The 21,364-nt window shown below is 30.4% G+C and overlaps 4 protein-coding genes across 4 annotated transcripts in view; 2 read left to right on the top strand and 2 right to left on the bottom strand.

Moving 5' to 3' along the window:
- Nucleotides 1-21,364, bottom strand: part of LOC113397191 (large ribosomal subunit protein bL27m) — a 221,623-nt gene that overhangs the window by 24,259 nt on the left and 176,000 nt on the right. The gene's annotated exons all lie outside the window — the stretch shown is intronic.
- LOC113397090 (cytochrome P450 4d2-like) lies at nt 1,309-11,830 on the top strand. Its single transcript, XM_026635243.2, has 11 exons — nt 1,309-1,560; nt 4,787-4,893; nt 5,128-5,218; nt 6,121-6,306; nt 6,678-6,747; nt 6,826-7,028; nt 7,384-7,493; nt 7,685-7,818; nt 8,099-8,199; nt 9,687-9,875; nt 11,640-11,830. Exons 1-11 carry the CDS (start codon nt 1,410-1,412, stop codon nt 11,804-11,806), a joined length of 1,509 nt encoding a protein of 502 aa, XP_026491028.2. The 5' UTR covers nt 1,309-1,409; the 3' UTR covers nt 11,807-11,830.
- Nucleotides 14,267-16,139, top strand: LOC113397362 (transcriptional adapter 1-like). The gene is made up of 3 exons (XM_026635670.2): nt 14,267-14,790; nt 15,066-15,430; nt 15,963-16,139. The coding sequence occupies exons 1-3, from the start codon at nt 14,395-14,397 to the stop codon at nt 16,111-16,113; spliced, it is 912 nt and encodes a 303-aa protein (XP_026491455.2). The 5' UTR covers nt 14,267-14,394; the 3' UTR covers nt 16,114-16,139.
- LOC113397223 (uncharacterized) lies at nt 16,425-19,366 on the bottom strand. Its single transcript, XM_026635467.2, has 5 exons — nt 19,179-19,366; nt 18,969-19,101; nt 17,738-18,040; nt 17,212-17,378; nt 16,425-16,918 (listed from the first exon to the last, which is right to left on the bottom strand). Exons 1-5 carry the CDS (start codon nt 19,249-19,251, stop codon nt 16,635-16,637), a joined length of 960 nt encoding a protein of 319 aa, XP_026491252.1. The 5' UTR covers nt 19,252-19,366; the 3' UTR covers nt 16,425-16,634.

Here is a 21,364-nt window from a genome sequence, read left to right as displayed (position 1 = left end):
TTTTCACTTTAATGTAGATTTACTGTTGATTTATATAATATCTATACTCGTATAAGTCAATAGTAATTTCAATTGATTTCGTATTTTCTTGTACACAAATTATTTGACGAAAATTAGATACTTGCATAACAGACATATTGATATGCCATTTCGATTACTCTTTATTATTCTAGCGGCAAGATACGATGGCCGTTTTGACACATTAAAAAAGTGATGTGAAATGTAAATTTATTATCGATATAATATATTCAAATCTTTGTTTTTTTGCAAGTAATTTAATTCAAGTTTTTGTTGCAAGAAGTATCTGATTAAAAAGGTTTAATAAAAAAAATATAAAATAAGTTTAAGTAATATATTCGAACGAAATCAATTTAAATCAAAAATTGGAATTAGAATGAATAACTTTATAAACACATTACATAAAAAAACACAAATATAACACCGACTACGAGGTCGAGTGTGAGAGTGTGACGTACACGTTTACGCAAAAAAATAAATAAAAAAGTTATCTTCGCGGTACCCTAATATTTGTAGTTTAGAAATCACATTCGATAAATTTTATGACTAACTGCACGTCACTATTGACAATAAAGAACAACAATTTGCTCCTTTGATGTAATTATTTATTAAATACGAAACTTCATGAGCGGGCAAACGTCAAAACGGCCATCATAGCGTGCCGCTACTATAGATTTATCTTAAATGGAGCAGCACAACCGACATGCCGACATCAATATTTACATAACGTTAAAAAATATGTATTTTAACAAATACTATTAAAAACGAGTATTTTGACAAAAATGCCGAAGTGCATTCTTTGAGACTAAAAAATATTCTTAGAGAACTCTCAAGTAAGTATTGAAGATTGATAGGTATCTGTTTTCTTCTAGGTTCTAGCCCAATCTGATGTTTTTTTTTGTTGTTATAATGATTCTCTACTCTTCTTAGTATCATTACAATTATGGTCATTATCGAATAAAATTTTAATATACCTAATACTCGCATAGACAAACAGAAAAAGATAAAAAATATTGTGAAACATCTGCGCTATTTTCGCGGCTTAATCACTGAACTGAACGGACGTCACTTTAACACAATTTTAATTTTGAGCGGCTTGTCTAGTGTTATACCTATAAGGCCAGTAAGATTTACCCATACCAAATAAAATCTAAGATTAGCAGTTTTGCTTAAGTAAACTCTTATTTCTGAAAATCCCTGTATATATCTATATACTATAGTTTTCTACCTACGTAAAAGTCAACAGAAACCGTTATATATAATATGTTAAAAATCATAATTAATTTTCACGTTCGTTTCAAATCGAATAGTCGCCGATACTCAGTGACACGATACGGACGCTTTAAGTACCTTTGATCGATAAAGCGAAGCCTATTAATTATTGAAAAAAAATGATTGCGATATTAATATTGTTAATTTTAGTGTTTGCCGTTTTAACATCTTGTATAATATTTATTAAAGATTGTAATACGTTTAATTTGCCGGGACCGCGACCTCTTCCTTTAATAGGCAATGGACTTTTACTTCTAACAAAATCAAGAGGTAAGTCAAGATCTAAAATAGTTTAAAATATTAAAATTAAATTTGAATATTGTTAAAAAAAATACTGTAAAGGTTTCAACTTCATAGCATATGCAATGGGCATATGCGATTGGAAAATTTAGACAACTGATATTGATACTGTTGGAATTCACCTTCCTGGATAAGATAAATATCTCTATAATTAAATTCCTGTCATATTAACTTCTCCCCATTAATAAAAATATACTTATCAGTAATGAAAAGTCTGTACAAGCTAAAAACTGAAATATTAAAAATTTAAGTATGAATTTATTTTGACTTAGTAAGACATTGGAGCAATCTTAATCAAACGTAATGTTAAAATCCTTTGTGAAATTTGACCTATACATTATTATATATTCCTCACCGCTAAAAGATTTTAGTGATATTTGATATGACTTTTGAAGATGTTCTTGAAATTATTTAAAATAAATGAAAATATAGTTTAGATAAAACGACTGTAGGTTAATTTAACACACGAATTTTTAGACTTGACATGTCAAGTATTCTACCGCCAAGCAGTATTTTTGTCTTCCGTTAAGAAAGTGGTACAGACACAAGTGACATAATATCTAAATTCTCAAGGTTTTTGTCGCATTGCCGATGTAGGGGATGGTTAATATTTCTTACATAGCCAATCTATGAGCTACTTTACTACCTACTTTAAATATAAAAATAATCAGATTTAATTTACGTGTATTGTTAATACAACATTTTATTATTATGACTTACGACGAGTCTAGTATAAAAAATCTAACGGATGAAGATAATTATATATAATATAATTATTATGATAATTATATATAATTATGATAATTATATATATAATATATTAGTAACTTTACAAAAAATATAATACTAACAGTTTTTGCCTTAAAAAATACATATATTGTGAGACAACGTTGTAAAATATTTTTCTTAATTTAATTTTTGTTTTAAATTAACAGCCTTTAAATTTGCCACTACTGGCCTTTCAGAAGGTTTGGAGCATATTCCACCACGCTGCTCCAATGCGGATGGCAGAATTTCGTAGAAATTAGACACTTGCAGGTTTCCTCACGATGTTCACCGTCAAGCACGAGATAAATTATAAACACAAATTAAGCACATGAAAATTCAGTGGTGCTTGCCTGGGTTTGAACCCGCAATCATCGGTTAAGTTGCACGTATTTTAACCACTGGACCATCTCGGCTAAATTTTGCTTACTTTTATAAAATAATACAATTTAAACTTATCTGTATTCAAACTCCGAGCTATGTACCCTTTGTTGATTCTATAAATACTTTTATGACGAGCCTTAACAATATTGAAAATATAAAACTTCAGTAATTTCCGATATTAATTCAGTTATAAAACCATTTTCGTCAGATACGCGCTCACCACTGTACCTGAATATCTTTTATTGACTTTCTTCTTATTTTAATTTTAACGAGTACTAATCCACTATAACTTGGCTGCAATACCAAAAACCCCAAACCCGATAATAAGATCATTTAAATAATCAACTACAATACTCCATGCTAAGTATTGACAAAACAATGAAATTCTTAAAGTTTCTTATTAAAGATAAAGAAACTACTGCTCAATAATTAAAAAATTAAAATTATTTATTGACTGGTTAGATTTTTTTAATGCCTTAGGGTGGTCGAGCCAATGGGACACTTGATGGTATGTGGTCACCACTGCCTATAGATAATGGCACTGAAATATTAATCATTCCTTACATCGCCAACCACCAACCCTGGGAACTAAAGTGTTATGTTTCTTGAGCCTGTTACACTGACTCACTGCACTGAGTAACTCCTGCTGTTTGACGGTAGAATATGTAATGAGTAGGTGAAAGTTATTAAATGTAAACTAAACTAAACAACACAATTCGTTCTATCTCACAACCTGTAACTCCATTCTCCATAAAATTGCACACTTATCCTAAAATCTACAGCTCTATTTATCAATTTTTTGCAGTTAATGTTGATAATAATAGTAAATATCTTGTGATTGTGATTCGAAAGGTGTCTTTTTGGCTTGTACCAAGCGCTTGTCGCATATTGCCTTATGTTGGGGTAGATCAATCGGAACTGTTACACTTAGGGCAAATGTTCCCGGGTATCGCCGTTCTTAATGGTAGTTTTAACATTATTCATTATTTATATTTCAAAATTGACAAAACCCTGCTAATTGTGACCTTGTAAACAATGCATGAGCCGAGATGGCCCAGTGGTTAGAACGCGTGCATCTTAACCGATGATTTCGGGTTCAAACCCAGGCAGGCACCACTGAATTTTCATGTGCTTAATTTGTGTTTATAATTCATCTCGTGCTCGGCGGTGAAGGAAAACATCGTGAGGAAACCTGCATGTGTCTAATTTCAACGAAATTCTGCCACATGTGTATTCCGCCAACCCGCATTGGAGCAGCGTGGTGGAATATGCTCCAAACCTTCTCCTCAAAGGGAGAGGAGGCCTTTAGCCCAGCAGTGGGAAATTTACAGGCTGCTAATGCTAAACAATGCATTATCAGAAATTGTATTTATCATTTTGTTTGCAACCAACAATTTAGTAACAATAATAGAGCAACATTTTTAGCTAACATTGAACATAGTGATCGAACGTAACCGATACTACAGTTTATTTAGAAATCACTTTAAATTCGAAATTGGGTGCTGTTTATCATTCCTAACAGACTCGGCTAAACAGCATACGCTGATATAAGTATTAAACAATTAATATTGATACCGTTAGATAAGTTTATTTTTACCTAGAATGTTAAACAGTTTACCCTATGATAACTAAGTAAAATATTACTAATTTTGTAAGCATTTAATTTTTCTATTAATTTTCGAAGCATGGTCCATAACATAAATTACTAAATATTTAACACAACATAAATGGCAGTTTCAAAAATTTATTTTGACTAGTAAAGTAATCTGCCTACAACCTTGTGCCAACAATTCCAATGGTTTGAACTGGCGGAAAACTGAAATAGGTAGAAACCTGTTCTATTCTGAATTGTGTTCTGGCATGTTGGTAATGCTAACCGAGAGAGTACTGTGCCCAATCACTAGGTACTGTACATGTTACTGTAAAAGCTCGAACTAAGGTAAATCTTAAGATTTACCAGTAAAACCTAAGATTTACAGATTTACTTTACGTATCAGATCGTATTAAATTCGTTTTAACTTAACAATGTTGTAAAAAATATTTTTAGGATTCCTGCCTCTTCTTCATAAGTTAAGGAAACAATATGGCAACGTATTCCGGGCTCATCTGCTTCACACCGTGTATATTGTGCTGTCACACCCAAAGTATATTGAGGTTACTATATAAGTGTCATTATATATTTATATGTACTCATTGAAACCTGCATTTGTGGGATGAAACAACGCGGTGAAGTAAAAAAAATCTTATCCTAACAAGGAGTTTGTTTGACGTTTTATGATTAAAGAGAGATACTTCTCTTTACAATATTTGAAATGGACAGTTAAAGTCCTTGATTAAATAAAATCGCTGTTGTGTATTTGTTTATTTTCATTACTATGTTTTTGATAGGCTGTTATGTCTCGCAACGATCTAATAACCAAGGGATATTCGTATTATTTCCTGAAACCTTGGCTTGGCGATGGACTTCTTACATCTACAGGTACGAGATTATTATTTATTTTATACATGAAAAGTAAAAATAAGTAGCTAATAAAAGAGTTGCTTTTAATTAATGTTTGGTGTAGTATCTAAAGTGATAGCAGTGTCAACTGGCTTTAAAATTATGTTCATAAAACCTTGATGTTAAATATGAAATTTTCGAAAGAAATATAGTATATTGTACGCAGCCTTAAGCCTTCAAATTGAATTAATTAATTGTTGATTCGGTTTCTCAATGTTCAGCTTAACTAGGTCAATGACGTTTTATCACCAATGTTCTAGTAAATTTACGTCATCTCATATTTTTAAATAGTTAAGATAATATCTTAAAATTGTTTTATGCTGTTAACTATTATTAAATGACCAAATTTTAAATCGTCAAAATCATTTTATTTACTTAGGATAAGCGTAAGATGGATCAATATAATATTAATAAAAAATAATTGATAAAAACATCTATAGAAACGAAATCTAATTGAAAATGTATAATTTTCAACCAAATTTACAGTCAGACTAACCTTATTATTCCACAATTAATAGTAATTATAGTTTTTTTTTTCGATTTTAAATATAGTTCCTTATCGGGCTTCTTTTGGTACATAGCCTATAATATAAAAACAATATCAAATTGTGTGACTTATTTTTTTATCGTTATTCTAAGTAATAATAAGACTATTCAATACCCTTTCTTTGAATAATTGAATATGAATCCATAAAATATGCCAGCTACAAAACTGCTAAGCTAGTTATGAAAAAAATGGTGTTGTTTCTCAATGCATAACTATAAGTCATAACTAAACTATTACAGCACATTAATACAGCGGTAGATAAATTTACTTACCACCATTAAACTTTATTAAGAAACTATTAAAACAACCGTTATTTATATATAAATCTTTGAAGGTCACAGATGGAGAACGACGAGGAAGTTCTTAACGCCAGCATTTCATTTCAAAATCCTACAAAACTTTCTGCCAGTTTTCTTGAAAAACGAAAAGATATTGATAAAGAAATTGCAAAATTACACCGATGGTAAAGCTTTCGACACGTTCCCTATAATAGCTTTAACAGCCTTGGACAATATCACAGGTGATCAATGTTATTAATAACACTATTTTTAAGTTTTACTTTTGAGACGAAACAGAAAACTGACATAAATACATCTTGCCGTGTAACGTATCACGATGCAAAGTAATTTTGAATTTTTTTTTACGCAATTCGTTGATTTTCTCGTCACGATACGGCATCGTATTGCATATTTTACAAAGCCTACTAAAAACTAATGTTTCTTTTGCTTATACTAAATTATCACTGACGGGTCTACCTCTGCGAGCCTCTTTCGTCCCAGGGTACTGAGAAAGTCTTTAGGCCTGTATGGACTTCCTTATATTAGTGGAAAAAAGCCTAGTACACTTACAACCAAAGATGCTTATAAAACCAAGTTAAATAAAATTTTGCAGAGTCTATTATGGGAGTTTCTTTCGAAGCTCAAAACAATAGCGAATCTAAATATGTAAAGGCGATTGAGTCGTAAGTATTTTTGTATAATTAGAAATATTTTTTATATTATTGTACGAACTTATAGTAATATCATATTTGCAATTTTAGTCTGACCAAGATCCTGTCATTGAGAATGCGAAACCCATTCATAGGAGAAGACCCAATATTCAATTTTCTTCCGTATAAAAAGGTACAAGACGAAGCAACGGAAATACTGCACTCACATACGAGAAAAGTTATCAATTTGAGACGGGAAGAATTGAAAAAGTCAGAAATAAATATTAATAGTTTAAATGAAAACTCTGATTTAGGTATACATACATATAATATATTTTGCATATTTTTAAACTTAAGATAACTTAAATATTTTCTAAGTTTTTTGGCTGAACTCCGACAAATTTAAGTGAAAGCGTCCATGAAAATCTTGGCCTGTTTAATAATTTACCTCAGGGTCAGCGGTGATGGCCAAGTTAAAACAACAAGAGAAAACATGCATAAATCAAATGAAATTCTGCCACATATGTATAAACAAACGTTCCCTTAACCACATCCACTTCTGTATTAATTCATCAAAACTTCTTAAAATTTAACGATGTATTTGTCCAAATAACTTTCAATCAATACTTTTATACACAATGAATTTATTTATTAACTTGTATGTTTCAGGTATAAAAAATAAACACGCATTTTTGGACCTACTCCTTCTATCTGAAGTTGACGGTAAACAAATCAGTGACGAGCACGTGATGGAAGAAGTTAACACATTCATGTTTGAGGTGAGGTCCACGAGACTACCACTTGAATGTTTACAGTGTTTTATATAGTTTATAATATAAATCTTATTACGATATATATGTGCTATCGAATATTAAAATTGTTTTTATTTTTTCCAAAATTATTGCAACTTTATCTTCATTTAAAAATAAATTGCATAATGTACATATGTTGAATTTATATAAATTCTTAGGGACACGATACGACAACATCCGGAATTTGTTTTGCGCTATATTGCCTCTCGAAACATCCAGAGATTCAAGAGAAAATTCTAGAAGAACAGAAGAGTATCATCGGAGACAACCTAGACAGGGATCCAATTTTTACGTATGTTTACATCTTTACTGTAATTTCTGTTCATCGTAAAGAACATACTAAATACGTTTTTATTCACCAATAAAAAAGAAAATACACAATAGATTCTTGGATCTGAATCGAATGTTATAACCATTTTTTCTACATTTTGTATTACAAATTCAGAAGAAATAACATCTACCAACAAAAAGCATCGTATAATGTATGGCATCAACACATCACATCCTTAGCAGGTCTTTACCCAGCATTAGCAGATTAACGGAATGTTAAAATAATATATTTTTATATGCAGGGAAGTGCAACAAATGAAATACTTGGAAACGGTTATCAAAGAGAGTCTTCGGATGTATCCTTCCGTACCTGTCATAGGAAGGCTAGTTACGAAAGATACTGGTAATTTTTAATGTTTTATAAGTCAATTAAATAAACACTGTATTTAAATCTTAGATAAATATTCGCAAACGATAATAATTTGTTTCTTAATGAAATGTGGATAACTCAAAAATGGTTAACTTTTGCATCATGTTTAGGGGGGTTAAAATTATCGCAAATAGTCACCCCTATCACCTCCCAACGGGAATGCGTCGAATTACCGATAACCCTGTATATATATTTAATATATATTTTTTTTGAAACTGTCGGAAGCCATGACTGGTTAGTTAGTAGGTTATATTTTATTGCTAGCTTTGAATCATTTACCCGCGTAATGGTATATGTCGAGTCAAGGATAACATTACATAATAATCTATTCAAGGGCTCGACATATTATGTTATTTAAAACTAAAAAAATATAAGAAAACAAAATATTATAGAAAAAGTACAATTGTCTAAAGAGGTCAAAATTGTACACCAATTTATATTTGATATAAAAACAATGTAGCAACGTAACGTAATGTCAAACCAATATTATCATTTATAAAAATAAAGTCCAAGCTTAATTTTTATTGTTTTTGTTGAGTTCATACTTGTCAATTTTTTTTGACAGACTCCTGGGTTCTAACCCCAGGTCAGGACCTATGAAAAGTTATAAGGTTTCTATTGAAAGATTCTCAGTAACTACCTGGAGTCTGGAAGTTTAATGCCGTTAGTTCTGCGTCTGAACTTTTTCCGGTCATTTCGGATTTACCGTCCCGCGGAGTGTAACATTTCCTGTGTAGATTAATACCTCTTGAGGTGGGCCGACGTAGCCGGAATTACTCAGGACGATATCATCATCACTAATCGAATTAATATTTGAGAATTTAAAGGATATACATATTTATAAACGTAGATAATATTATTTTGAAATATATCGAAACTCACCTTGTTTTGGTACACATATCAAAAAAACAATTTGCAATTTTATAAAACAACAATTACATGTAATTTTACAAAAAAAAAACTATTTTTTTATGTAAAAATACGGTAATTTTTAAATAATTTTTATCTTTTTTTGTTTTTTATGTTATATAATTGAGTGTTAAGTGCCAGCATTTTTAACAAACATACAACCTTGTAATAATAATATAAATTGAACAATAACGATAAACGAATATGACATAACATTAAACACGAATTAACCTTAGCTATACACGTTTAAAAAACAGATACACATACAATATTTTCATTTATTTAAATCGAATGGAATATTAATGTTGTTAATTGACTTATACCGAACTTAGGATTTTGTGTCGGTGTTATCGGCGGGATTTTACAAAAAGTTGCATAAATTGAATTTATAATATTAAAATTTTTGTTTAATGATATCAAAACGGCACTGAGTAAGTTCAGTCCAAACCTAGTCCCAAAAAACTGCATAAAAAATACATTAGTTTTTAATTGAATAGTAGCTGGATTTATTTGGTTAATTTTAACTAAAAACTGTTTTTTTTCTATTACAGAGATAGCGGGCTTAAAAATAAAAAAAAAAGCGTCGATCCTTGTTAACATTTTCGAGATGCATCGGCATCCCGACGTTTACGATAATCCTATGGAGTTCCGACCTGAGAGATTTGATACCGATTCAGCCAGTTCAGCGGTGAACGCTTTCAGTTGGCTTGCGTTTAGTGCTGGTCCGAGAAATTGTATTGGTAAGAATTTAATTGAGCCAAACTCCCTTAAAAACGCTTAAGGAAAAAATAAAATCTGAATTCAATTTAAATAATATAAAAATACATTCCTTCTTCTGTATTATAAATTTGAAATAAAATGCTACCAACTGTATTTATACAATATGGAAGATCTCATTACTGAAACTACAACATCTGATAGGGTGGAAATATGTATTTACATCTTACTTTTTGTCTGTTTATAAAGTTGATATTAAGTGTGATTCCTCAACTCTACTTTATGACTATTTTAAATCAATTAGTATAAATTGCGCCTCTTTTTCTGTTTTTAACGCGATTTTGAAAAAATATTTATATTTTTAATAGAATTTAAGTGACCGTCTGCACAGGCTTGTTAAATCCAAATCCACAACCACAAACTGGTACCACTGGTAATATCTGTCGAAAAAAGAACTGAGGCAATCGACAAAAACAAACAAGTGGATTCTATACTTATACAGATTTCAGTAAGGCTTTTGATTCGGTTTCTCACAGTATATTGATTTATAGATTAGCTGTGGTATATACCGACTTACGATGTTAACGATGTTTTTAGTAATTTCTACTAACCGTTCTTTTTTGTGGGGTGGTTATTAATTTTCACAATTATCAATAAATCTGGTGTTCCTCAAGGCTCACACTTGGACCCTATTCTTTTAAAAATATTTGTCAATAATATTACTAACTACTATTTAAACTCAATAGTTTACGAATTATTTGTCGAAATCGCCGAAATCGCTTTAGTATTTTCCAAGGCGCTCCACAGTTATGGCTGCTAACACACCAATCTCAAGACTTTATATTAAGCTCTTTGAAGAAGCTCTTTAATCCGGAGATCAGTCCTTGAAGTTTTAATTATAGTATGGTGTAAAATTATATTTATCTGTTTTTTTTTCATATTAATATTTATTTAAATATAAAATATTATTTTATTTAAGTTTAACGTAAGCATACATTATTATTGCTAGTTAACATCTACACATGTATACATGTAACCTATAATAGTGTTTACTTATAATTAGCTTATCAATTTGTTTTAGTAGTTTAATAGTGTCATAGATTTATACACATTTTTGATAGCCCTAATTAATACAAAAAAATACATAATAATTGGAACACAGACTCTGGTCGCATGAATGATATAGCTTGGACTGGGGCTCCAATATTGCATATTTTTTTACATTAACAGCCTGTAAATTTCCCACTGCTGGGCTAAGGCCTCCTCTCCCTTTGAGGAGAAGGTTTGGAGCTTATTCCACCACCCTGCTCCAATGCGGGTTGGTGGAGACGCATGTGGCAGGTTTCCTCACGATGTTTTCCTTCACCGCCGAGCACGAGATGAATTATAAACACAAATTAAGCACATGAAAATTCAGTGATGCTTGCCTGGGTTTGAACCCGTAATCATCGGTTAAGATGCACGCGTTCTAACCACTGAGCCATTTCAGGGGCTCCAAATCAAAGTCAAATACCCATTTAAGGCGGCTAACGGTAAATAAGTTTATATACCTTTATCATGTAGAACAAAAATAGATGCAATATGAGCTCTAATTAAAATAAATAGATCACTATTTAGTCAATCATCGGGTTTTCCCTAAGCATATTGTATATTTAATTATATATAAAGTCTTTACTTGTAAGTCTTGGGCTCATTTTTCACAGATCCTTTTTAAATATAAAATACCATCACGTAGGCACCTATTAGACGAAGAGAATTGTTGACTATATATCATTATTTTTTTTCAGGTCAGAAATTTGCGATGATGGAAATGAAAGTCACCATTGCTAGTATCATAAAGCATTTCATACTGCTACCAGAGAATATGCAAGATATAGGGCTCTGTGCAGAACTCATATTGCGATCAGATACGGGGGTTAAATTAAAATTGAAACCTAGAGATAAGATGTACTAGACATTAAAGTAAAATAGAATTCATTAACCAACATAACAACTGCTAAGAATATTATATCAAACAAACTATGCAATTTATAAATAAAGATGTCTTAAATAAACATTTTTTTCTCATTTACATTTTGAACCATATATTTTATGATAGAAATGATTAGTTATTAAATAATTATGTATAATAAGTACATACATCAAATCAAATCAATTTTATTCAAGTAAACTTCATAACGAAGCGTTTTTGAATCGTCAATATTAAAATACTACCACCGTTTCGGAAAGCAGCCTCCAGCGAGCAGTAACAGCAAGGAACTCGCATAGTTGCTCTTTTCAAATAAACAGATTTACAATGCTGTTTTTTTACAATAATTAGTGTCCTGTGATGGAACCCGAGCCTAAATCCAGGCGTTTTTTTCTAAAAAATAGTATTTTAATGAATAATAAGACTTACTTATTAATTTAGTCTTAATAAACTTTTTAAATTTCGTAAATGGTAAATTTGTTACATTTCCCGGTATCTTATTATATATGCGTATACCATTGTCCAAAAACGTTCTCTTTACCGTATGCAAACGGAAAATAGGGGTTACAAGTTTATTCTTATTTCTTGTATTAATAGTATGTATATCAGCTTTTATGGAATACTTTTATATATTCTTCTGTATAAACATTATATTATCATAAATATATTGTGAAGCAGCCGTTAATATACCTATTTCTTTAATAGACACATAGATTGATAGTTTGTACACATAGATAGTTTGTATTAAATTGTTGTTATATTTTGCTGACTGTCTCGTTGGTCTAGTGGCTACCTTACAAGGTCACCGATTTGGATGTTCTGGAATTACCTTGCGGCGGTGCATGGGCGGGTGTTAAAAAATTCAAATAGCGTTTTCTGTCAAGAAATTTTCAGAAGCAACCTTGAACCAAATGTTGGCAATAATTACACACGAAGGTACGGCTTCAGAAAAGCATGTTGCGAGCAGGCTGGTGGTCCTGCACCTAAACTCTTTTCATTACCACAGATTTTACAGGCCTATCTTATTATGAGAATATAAAGTGAACTTGCGGTTGTGCAAATACATGCATAACATAATGTACCCTGCGCATCGTCATATATCGCTTAAGGGTATGCTGACGATATAAATACAAAAGCAGCCAACTTGAACAGAACATTTAATTGACATATTACTATTATAAAACATTTGATACAAACATTTATCCGCTCTTATTCTTATTAGAGATGTATTTTCTAAGACCGCTGGACTTATATTTTTATTTTTAAAACAGTAGCCTAAACACTAAAATTAATATATTTCATTTCAAAAATATAATTATAATAACACATCCTTAGATGATTTAAAAAGAAAATCTGCCTTTGTGCTTGTTTTAATGTACTCTGTAATTCTTCTAGATCCAGGCATAGATTGCGTTGTATGTTTATCGGTCAATAAGTCAGTGTAAAGTAGATGATAATTATGTTATTAGTAAGAGACAGTTCAAATTATTTGTTGCTAGATAGGAATTATTTATATTTAAGTTCAATAGACATCGTTAATATAAATAAACGATTAATTCGGTGTAAACAAATAACATTTTTACTTTTAAGTTCCAAATTATTTATTCAATTTCTGTTATAATTTCCAGCGCGTGCAATTGCTAGAAAATTTGACCTGAAATAAATATCAAATACGTTAAGAAAATTGCATATAAAATATTTGCTATGTTAAAATATTCTAAAAAGAGAAACAAAATGCTCTCAATTATTTTATATTATTGCCACTTATCCATTCTTCGAAAATTCATAAACTTCGGCGAATTTATTTACTTATAATAAGTATAATTATTTAACTAAATAATTATTAAACTAAAATATGATATAGGTATATATTCTGGCTCAGTTTTTAATTTTTTCATGTAATTGATTCCTATTTTAAAAAGTAACAATCATTAGGAATACCAAATATCCTAATTATTCTAGAGTCTTTTGAAAACTTAAAAAAGTAAGAAGCCAATAAATTATTTACTTTTGTACAGTGGCCTGAACCGTTGATTGAATAAAATTGAAATTTAAAATGCGCGATAAAAAGAAATATTGACTGCTGCATAATCATATTTAATGATCTCATTTATATACATTTCAGTACGTACCTTAAATGTGTTTGTTTTTTTTTTTTTTAGTACACGATTTTAGTCACGGGTCATAAATATAATTATATCAACTACAATTATATATAAATAAATATGTATACAATGGTCAAAAAACTACAACTACTTCCAAGGCAAAGTTCGACTTGGTAACACTGGCCTATTATATCATTCAAACGTCAGGTGTCAATCGTTATATCAATGAGTTATTCTAAATAATCTGTGCCCTGTCGGCACAACTAAAAGCCATTAAACTAAGAATTGAATTGAGTTATTCTAAATAAATATAATATTGCTTTCAAAAACGTTGAAAAAAAACAGATGTATCCTTTTGGGTATATATAAGTTACTTAGTAATTTTTGTTTAATTGCAGAAATCATTCTAAGCAACATACTGAACCAATATTACAACAATTTTATTACTACTATAATATCAACAGGAGTATGTCATCGGACGCCTTGAATATATCTCGTCGAAAGCTCAATGATGCACTTGGTGAAAAATCTACAAAATATTTCAATCAAATGAAACAGTGGTTTCGCATGAAACTTACAAAGGAAGAATTTGATACGGAAGCCCGCGCCTTATTAAATTCTGATCAGGTGCGTTATCACAACGAATTCTTACTAGCTTTATTAAATAAAGTCGAAGGTTTGGCAGAAACTTCAATAACTATTGCTCAAGAAAAAGCAAGTTCTCATAACAGGAATAGTAGAAGACATAAAAGAAACTCTCGGACATCTGAAAAATCTAACTTTGAACCAGCAGACCTATTGGAATACTTACCACCTAATTCACCACCAGGAGCTGGTAGCGATGGAGTCAAATATGCAACACAGGTGAGGATAAGATGTAATTATATAAGACAGTATATGTCTCACTTCAGGGCAAATAATTCTGTTCCAGTCAAGAAGAAATTAATTTTATATACAAACAAAATATTACTTATCTCAATTTTTATTTGTGTCATATATTAACAGAAGTTTCCTAATATATTTTATTTATTATTTATAAGGATTTTCCATAATATTTTTGTTGATAAACTTAATACACTTTAGTCATAATTGTACATAAATATTTTAAGAGAATCAACAAACATATAATAATGTTGCAGGAAATATTCCTGCCAGACCATGCACTGGTTGTGGGCCGGTTCATGCTAGCAGCCTGGGAACTTGGATTAGAAGGAGCCGACGATGAAGCTGCAGATCTTATCGTAGTTGCTGTCCAAAACTTTCTCAAAAATATCATAAGCACTGTTGTTTCGCAGAGAAAAGGCTATAAGTTACGAAATGAACGATTCATGTATGATATTGGAGCAGATATGCCTAATATCTGGCTAAGGAATAGTAATAAGTTATATGATCCCCAAAATGATGGAAGAATCAATTTAGATGACAGTGTAGATGCATTAGGACCCAGATGTCCTCCGACTATAGATGAAGTTGAGCATTCAACGGCATTTGAAATTGCTTGCAGGTGAGTCACAGTACACAGTATTAAAAAAAAAACAAAAAACCATCCCACCCATAAACAAATTGTGCATTTCCCTGCTAATTATTATTTTTATACTCAAGAGAGACAATTATTTGCTTAAATAAAAATAATTCCTATTTAATTTGTATAATTTTCATTTATAAAGGTTTATGGATTTTAATAACATCTAAGTAATGTATTAAAAACTAGTAACATGTTAAAATTCAAATTATGTTTGTATTTTACTTGTATAATTTGGACTACAAGAAAATTTCATTTTGTTTTTCATTCATAATAAATAAATAAATTGCTTTTTTTGCATGTTTTTCATCATTATGATAAGACATTCTTATGAGTATTGATTGTCACTATGGCATTTCAATCAGGTTAATGCTGCCAAGCTCATTGTTGTACAGCCTCCTGACCCATGGTATATAGGGTGAGCAGGATGCTTATTATAAACATATTTATAAAAATATAGAATATAGTGATTAATTCTTAATATAGTATATTAATTCTTGTTGTTTTGTTTCAGTGTACAAAATCCGGAACCAAATGATGAGAAGTTATCTGTCTATGAGCTCTATAACACATTACTGACACATAAAAATGTTATAGCTTGTCATTCTGTTTATGCTGTAAATATGGAAAGATTAGCAGTTATGTTAAATCATCCTAGTTACTAAATATATTATAAATAAAAAAAAAACTTTCAATTCCTTTTATTTTAATCCATAACAGATAAAATATTACATCACAAATTAATACAATCTTCATAAAAAGTTATTTACATTTATTATTTCAATACAATCATTAAAATTATCTTATAAACATTAATAAATTTAAAAAGTTTTATTTTTTAATAGAAAAATATATTATTTTTATTATTATAAATACTTACATAAGTTTAGTTTACTTAGAATTGAAATTTATTTTAAAGTATGATAAGTTGTTAATTATTATATTGTGCCGATCTATGTATACTTAAAACATTAAAAAGTGCTTCAGAGAATAAAAGAAAAGATTAACAGAAAAATAAATTAGAAATAATTAAAATGATGCTAAGTTGCCTAGATTGGCATTTTTTAAATTGATAAAAATAAGTTAAGGTATTAACCACAAATATATAGTCAATTACAATCCATTTTATTTGATTATATTAAATATGTTATAACGGTCCTATACAAGTAATCGCATTAAATAATAATCACATTGGACTCTGTTGACGGGACATGAGTGGTGAAGTCCCGGGCTCCCCAGGATCAGAGGGTGACTGAACAACAACAGTTGGCACGCTTCGCCCTGGCTGTGGACTGCTATAGTGTTCTTGACCTAAATTCTCAATTTCTATCTCTTCTGGCGCTGCCGGTGTCTGGCCTAGAACCCTTCTCTTCTTCCACGCTATATAACCCAGCGACGCAAGTGCGAATGCGATTAATATACCGCCAAAGGTAACACCGGTGGCTGATGCTGTAGACATCGTGTACATACCTAGAATTTTCGGCAAAAAGTTCATCTACTTTTAACAATAGAGATTCCATGTTTTATTTATTGATGCATGAAAACTTATTGTTTATTAAGAGTTGTATTATAAAAACTAGTATTTAGTAATATACACTATAGTAAATTTTATGTAGATTAATTGCTTTTTCAGTAAATAAGAGATATACTTAATATCGCACTCAAATAATTATCAGAGCAATTATAATGTGGTAGATATACTGAATTATGAGTTTCGATTAAATTAATGATAAATATTTTATGCAGTATCGAATGATACGAACCTTCGACCTCCAACCTGATAACGTCGATGTGCTCCTTGCCATCATCAAGGCCGGCCCCGCACGTCCAGTCCCCTACATCATCGTACTTAACTTTACCAATAGTCACAGCACAGTCTCCTCGGTCAAGGCTACTATTTGATGGATAATAGTATTTCTTCAAAATAGGTCTGTAATATTTTACAATAATTTAAACATAACCCACAAATCTAGTGATTATGTGCTTACATTAACTCGTGTAAATACAAATTATACAAATAACAATGTTGTTATCAGTAAATATAAGTATTTAATAATCACAGACCATTAAATCTATAATAAATAAACACATCTTTGTTTCCTTTTTTCGGAACACCGTGACCGTTTTGTTTTCTAAACAATTCGTAACGCAAGTTTACATATTTGATTCGTCAACGTCGAAGACTAGAACTATGCATACTATGAATTAAAAGTAGGCAAAAAGAATAACAGATACAATTAACCTTATTGTAGGGATATAATAAGTTCTTAAATAGCTTTTAACACTTACTGATCTTCAGTAACCGTCGAGTCTATGTTAAAAGATTGTCCATTGGGCGGTTCAAATCGGCAATAACTTAGCGGCATCAATCCCCTTGTTGTTGCGCATGCGATCGTGATCGGCTTCCCTAACTTTGCTGTAATATTGGGTTCTACGGCTGCAACTTTATTTACTATTCGCACTTGAATTTTTTTTATAGTTTCTAATCTAACAGACTGCCTTCCTATATGACAACCCCATTCACCACTGTCCGAATTTGTTGCTTTGATATTTTGAACGCATTTACCATTGGTAACAGCACGGTCTGCAAACCTGTTTCATAAAAAATATAGTAGATATTAAATATGCCTGTGTAACCCCTATTTTAAAAATTAACTTGGTGTTAGAGCCACATTCAAGCCCTTCTGTGTAGGTACCACCTACTCATCCAAATTCGACCGCCAAGCAATACTTAGTATTTATTGCTTCTAGCTTCAAACCGGGACATAAAAGGTTTGATGGGTTAGTGAATCAGTGTAACTACAGGCACAAGGGATAACATTTTTGTTCCCAAGATAGATGGCGCATTGTTAATATAGGAAATGATTAAAATCAGGTAACCCATTTGCCCGCTTAATAATAAAAAAAACAAGAAACTTGAAAAAACTGCGTATTCACAAAATGAAAAATTAGCAACTTTTTGGTGTCGACGCGTATGGTAAAAGTTCCTGTACTACCTTAAGTTGTCAATAAGATGAATAGGTACCTTACAGTATTTGTTTACAATTTAGTTCAAATAAGTAAGAATTAAACAAAGATAAGAATAGTACTAAATAATGTAACAAAATCATTCTAATAACTTTGTTGAACGATACAGGTATGTAAAAATATTAAATTATTGCTTATCACTAAATACATTTTATTTAATAATTACCAACTAGTTTGTTTTGATTGTGGATTGTCAAATAAAATTAACCTTTTATCAAAACAAATGACAGATTGTTTATTAGTAGCATACTAATGTAAATAAAACAATATTTTAATAGCAAAAATAAATAAAATATTCCTGACCTCTCAATAAGATAATACTTAGATTATATACCAATTATATTATGTTCATAAAATATAATATTAATTAAAACTGTCTAAGCTACTCTGTGTAAAAGTATCTACTAAAATCTTCATTAGAAATCTTTACAATAACAAAAACATTACACTGCATTTACGACTTTTTTAACCTAGTAACTAAAATAATACTCACGAAAACCGTTTTCCACTGGGATGAACAAAACCGCAATAAGTCATAGGAAAATCAGACTTGCATTGTATGCTTATATTTTCATTTTCTGATGCTAATATTGTTTCTTTGCCATCTATTTTAAATATCCTATATGCTGAAAGAGTAAAGTTACACTATAATCAACCACCGATTCACAAGGAAGATGAAAATTTAGTTTTTAAAAAATCGTACCATTGATGTGCACAAAATTTTCACTAGAAATAATTAACGCCAGTGCGACAAGATATTGCCTAACGCTTATCATTTTAACTGTCACTAAGACGGTGTTAATTGTACTGTGAACCGACTACCCTCCGGCCTAGGTAATGGCAAGTGATAAACGCTTACTGCATAAATATCATGTCAATAGGTCGTGATTTTACTGCCTTAAAATTTGATAATACACTCATGAATGATGATAGTGACTACAAGTTAATGCCTGAAATTTATATGTTTTAGTTCTAATTATTCATTTTAGGGATCCTTGTCTTTATAAAATGCAATCGATTTTATTATTTTTACTCGTTTTTTTTCAATATTATACTATATTTTTCTTAGTAACTGTACTGATTATTTTCGGGTAACGCTTGTTTATATAATACAAAATACGCATAAATTATTACTCGTTAAATTGTTTTTGAAGCATGAATTTATTTTGAGATCTCTCAAGGATTATAAGAAAACAAAATTGCCTAGATTTGTTGTTTATCGAAAAGAATGTACCTTAAGTAATTTAATTCAATCAAAAATGTAGAAAAACGATTGTTAAATATTTATAAATATTCAATATAGATATAAAACTATATAAATAATATAATATATAAGAATATTCAAAAGTAACTAACTTTATCCACTGATAAAAATATGTATTTTTGTACTTAAATTTCACTCCAGGGAAGTTAACACGAAATTATGTGACCACGTTTTTATTGGATGCCTAAAAAAGCAAGTATTTCTAGTAAACATTTCAAAAAGCGTTGATTATAATTGTTCTTTTCTTGAGCTGATATGTACAGAGTTACCTAGTTTTAATAGAATTATTTATGTTAACCAAGTTATCTGACTTGAAGAACGAAGCTGAAAAGACACGACATCAGTACCAAACAAATATATGGCTATATTAATTCATACTGAGAAATCGAATCCAAAGGCATTTGACGGTCGTCATCCTTCATCAAGTAAACTCAATATCAAGATAAAATCATTGTGTTACACTCTAATTAAATATCTACACGATTTTAAGATCTTAATAATCTTACTGTTTTAATACAATATTTTATTATGTACATACTAGCGACCCGTCCCGGCTTCGCACGGGTTCAATGCTGATCAGAAGTGTAACATGCCTTGGCGGAGCCCTGTATAAAATTTGTTTGGGGGTTCTAGGAAGGGTAAAGCTATCTCACAAAAGAAAAAAAACGCTTAAAATTAAAAGAAATACTTATTCATCATTATTACAAGAGAAGACAATACAAACCGCTATATCCCTGCATTTTAAATCTATAATATCTTCGACAATATTTATGTAAATTACATGCCGTAAAGAGCCATATTGATCTATATTAAATATAAGGTACTTAATTGGATTTAGATTTTAGATTTTAAGGTTGTATTGCCAGTGTACAAGCCATTATTTCTCGTAAAAAGTAAAAGCTAAAAAATGTTTATTGTGGGTTATCCCTAAGAGATAGACATATACCGCCGCTGACTTAAGACATTTTTAAGGTGTACAATACTGTAGTACATTATTTTGATTTATCTCGTAGGGTTCAGCCATCGTTTGCAATGTAAGCGCAAAAAAAATGTTTATTTACGAAATCACATTAGAAACTGGTAAATTTATCAGTGTTTTTCTATTATAGTACGCATATATTATATATATATATATAAACCAACAGTATTTAAAACGGGATATTTACCATGTTTTTTATTTTTATTTGGTGGAGCTCGATATTTCGACATGTCTTGTTCACGAGACCGACGTTTGCGGGTAGATGTTAAAAATAACCATGTTAATATAAAATCTTATATATAAACCATCCTCTTGGAACACTATCTATAAAAAAACACATCAAAATCCGTTACGTATTTTTAAATATCTAACCATAAAGAGAGACAAATAGCGGTAAGCGACTTTATTTTATACTACGTAATGATAGATCTCGACCAATGATATCATGCTCTACCGCCTGTTTGACGAGCGTTACAAATTTAATTTACATTACAAACGTCTTAAATTTAAGAGAGACAAATAGCGGTAAGCGACTTTATTTTATACTATGTAATGATAGATCTCGACCAATGATGTCATGCTCTACCGCCTGTTTGACGAACGTTACAAATTTAATTTACATTACAAACGTCTTAAATTTAAGAGA

The sequence above is a fragment of the Vanessa tameamea genome, chromosome 3, assembly GCF_037043105.1.
Source record: "Vanessa tameamea isolate UH-Manoa-2023 chromosome 3, ilVanTame1 primary haplotype, whole genome shotgun sequence".
Taxonomy (NCBI): Eukaryota; Metazoa; Arthropoda; class Insecta; order Lepidoptera; family Nymphalidae; genus Vanessa; species Vanessa tameamea.
This window is presented reverse-complemented; position numbering and strand designations above follow the sequence as displayed.

Coding starts and splice junctions, on each gene's coding strand:
- LOC113397362 (XM_026635670.2), top strand. CDS start 14,395: ATGTCATCGGACGCCTTGAATATATCTCGTCGAAAGCTCAATGATGCA. Junction 14,791..15,065: donor GAGTCAAATATGCAACACAG/GTGAGGATAAGA, acceptor ATAATGTTGCAG/GAAATATTCCTGCCAGACCA. Junction 15,431..15,962: donor GCATTTGAAATTGCTTGCAG/GTGAGTCACAGT, acceptor GTTTTGTTTCAG/TGTACAAAATCCGGAACCAA.
- LOC113397090 (XM_026635243.2), top strand. CDS start 1,410: ATGATTGCGATATTAATATTGTTAATTTTAGTGTTTGCCGTTTTAACA. Junction 1,561..4,786: donor ACTTCTAACAAAATCAAGAG/GTAAGTCAAGAT, acceptor AAATATTTTTAG/GATTCCTGCCTCTTCTTCAT. Junction 4,894..5,127: donor CACACCCAAAGTATATTGAG/GTTACTATATAA, acceptor TGTTTTTGATAG/GCTGTTATGTCTCGCAACGA.
- LOC113397223 (XM_026635467.2), bottom strand. CDS start 19,251: ATGATAAGCGTTAGGCAATATCTTGTCGCACTGGCGTTAATTATTTCT. Junction 19,102..19,178: donor AAATTTTGTGCACATCAATG/GTACGATTTTTT, acceptor TTACTCTTTCAG/CATATAGGATATTTAAAATA. Junction 17,379..17,737: donor TCGACGGTTACTGAAGATCA/GTAAGTGTTAAA, acceptor AAAATATTACAG/ACCTATTTTGAAGAAATACT.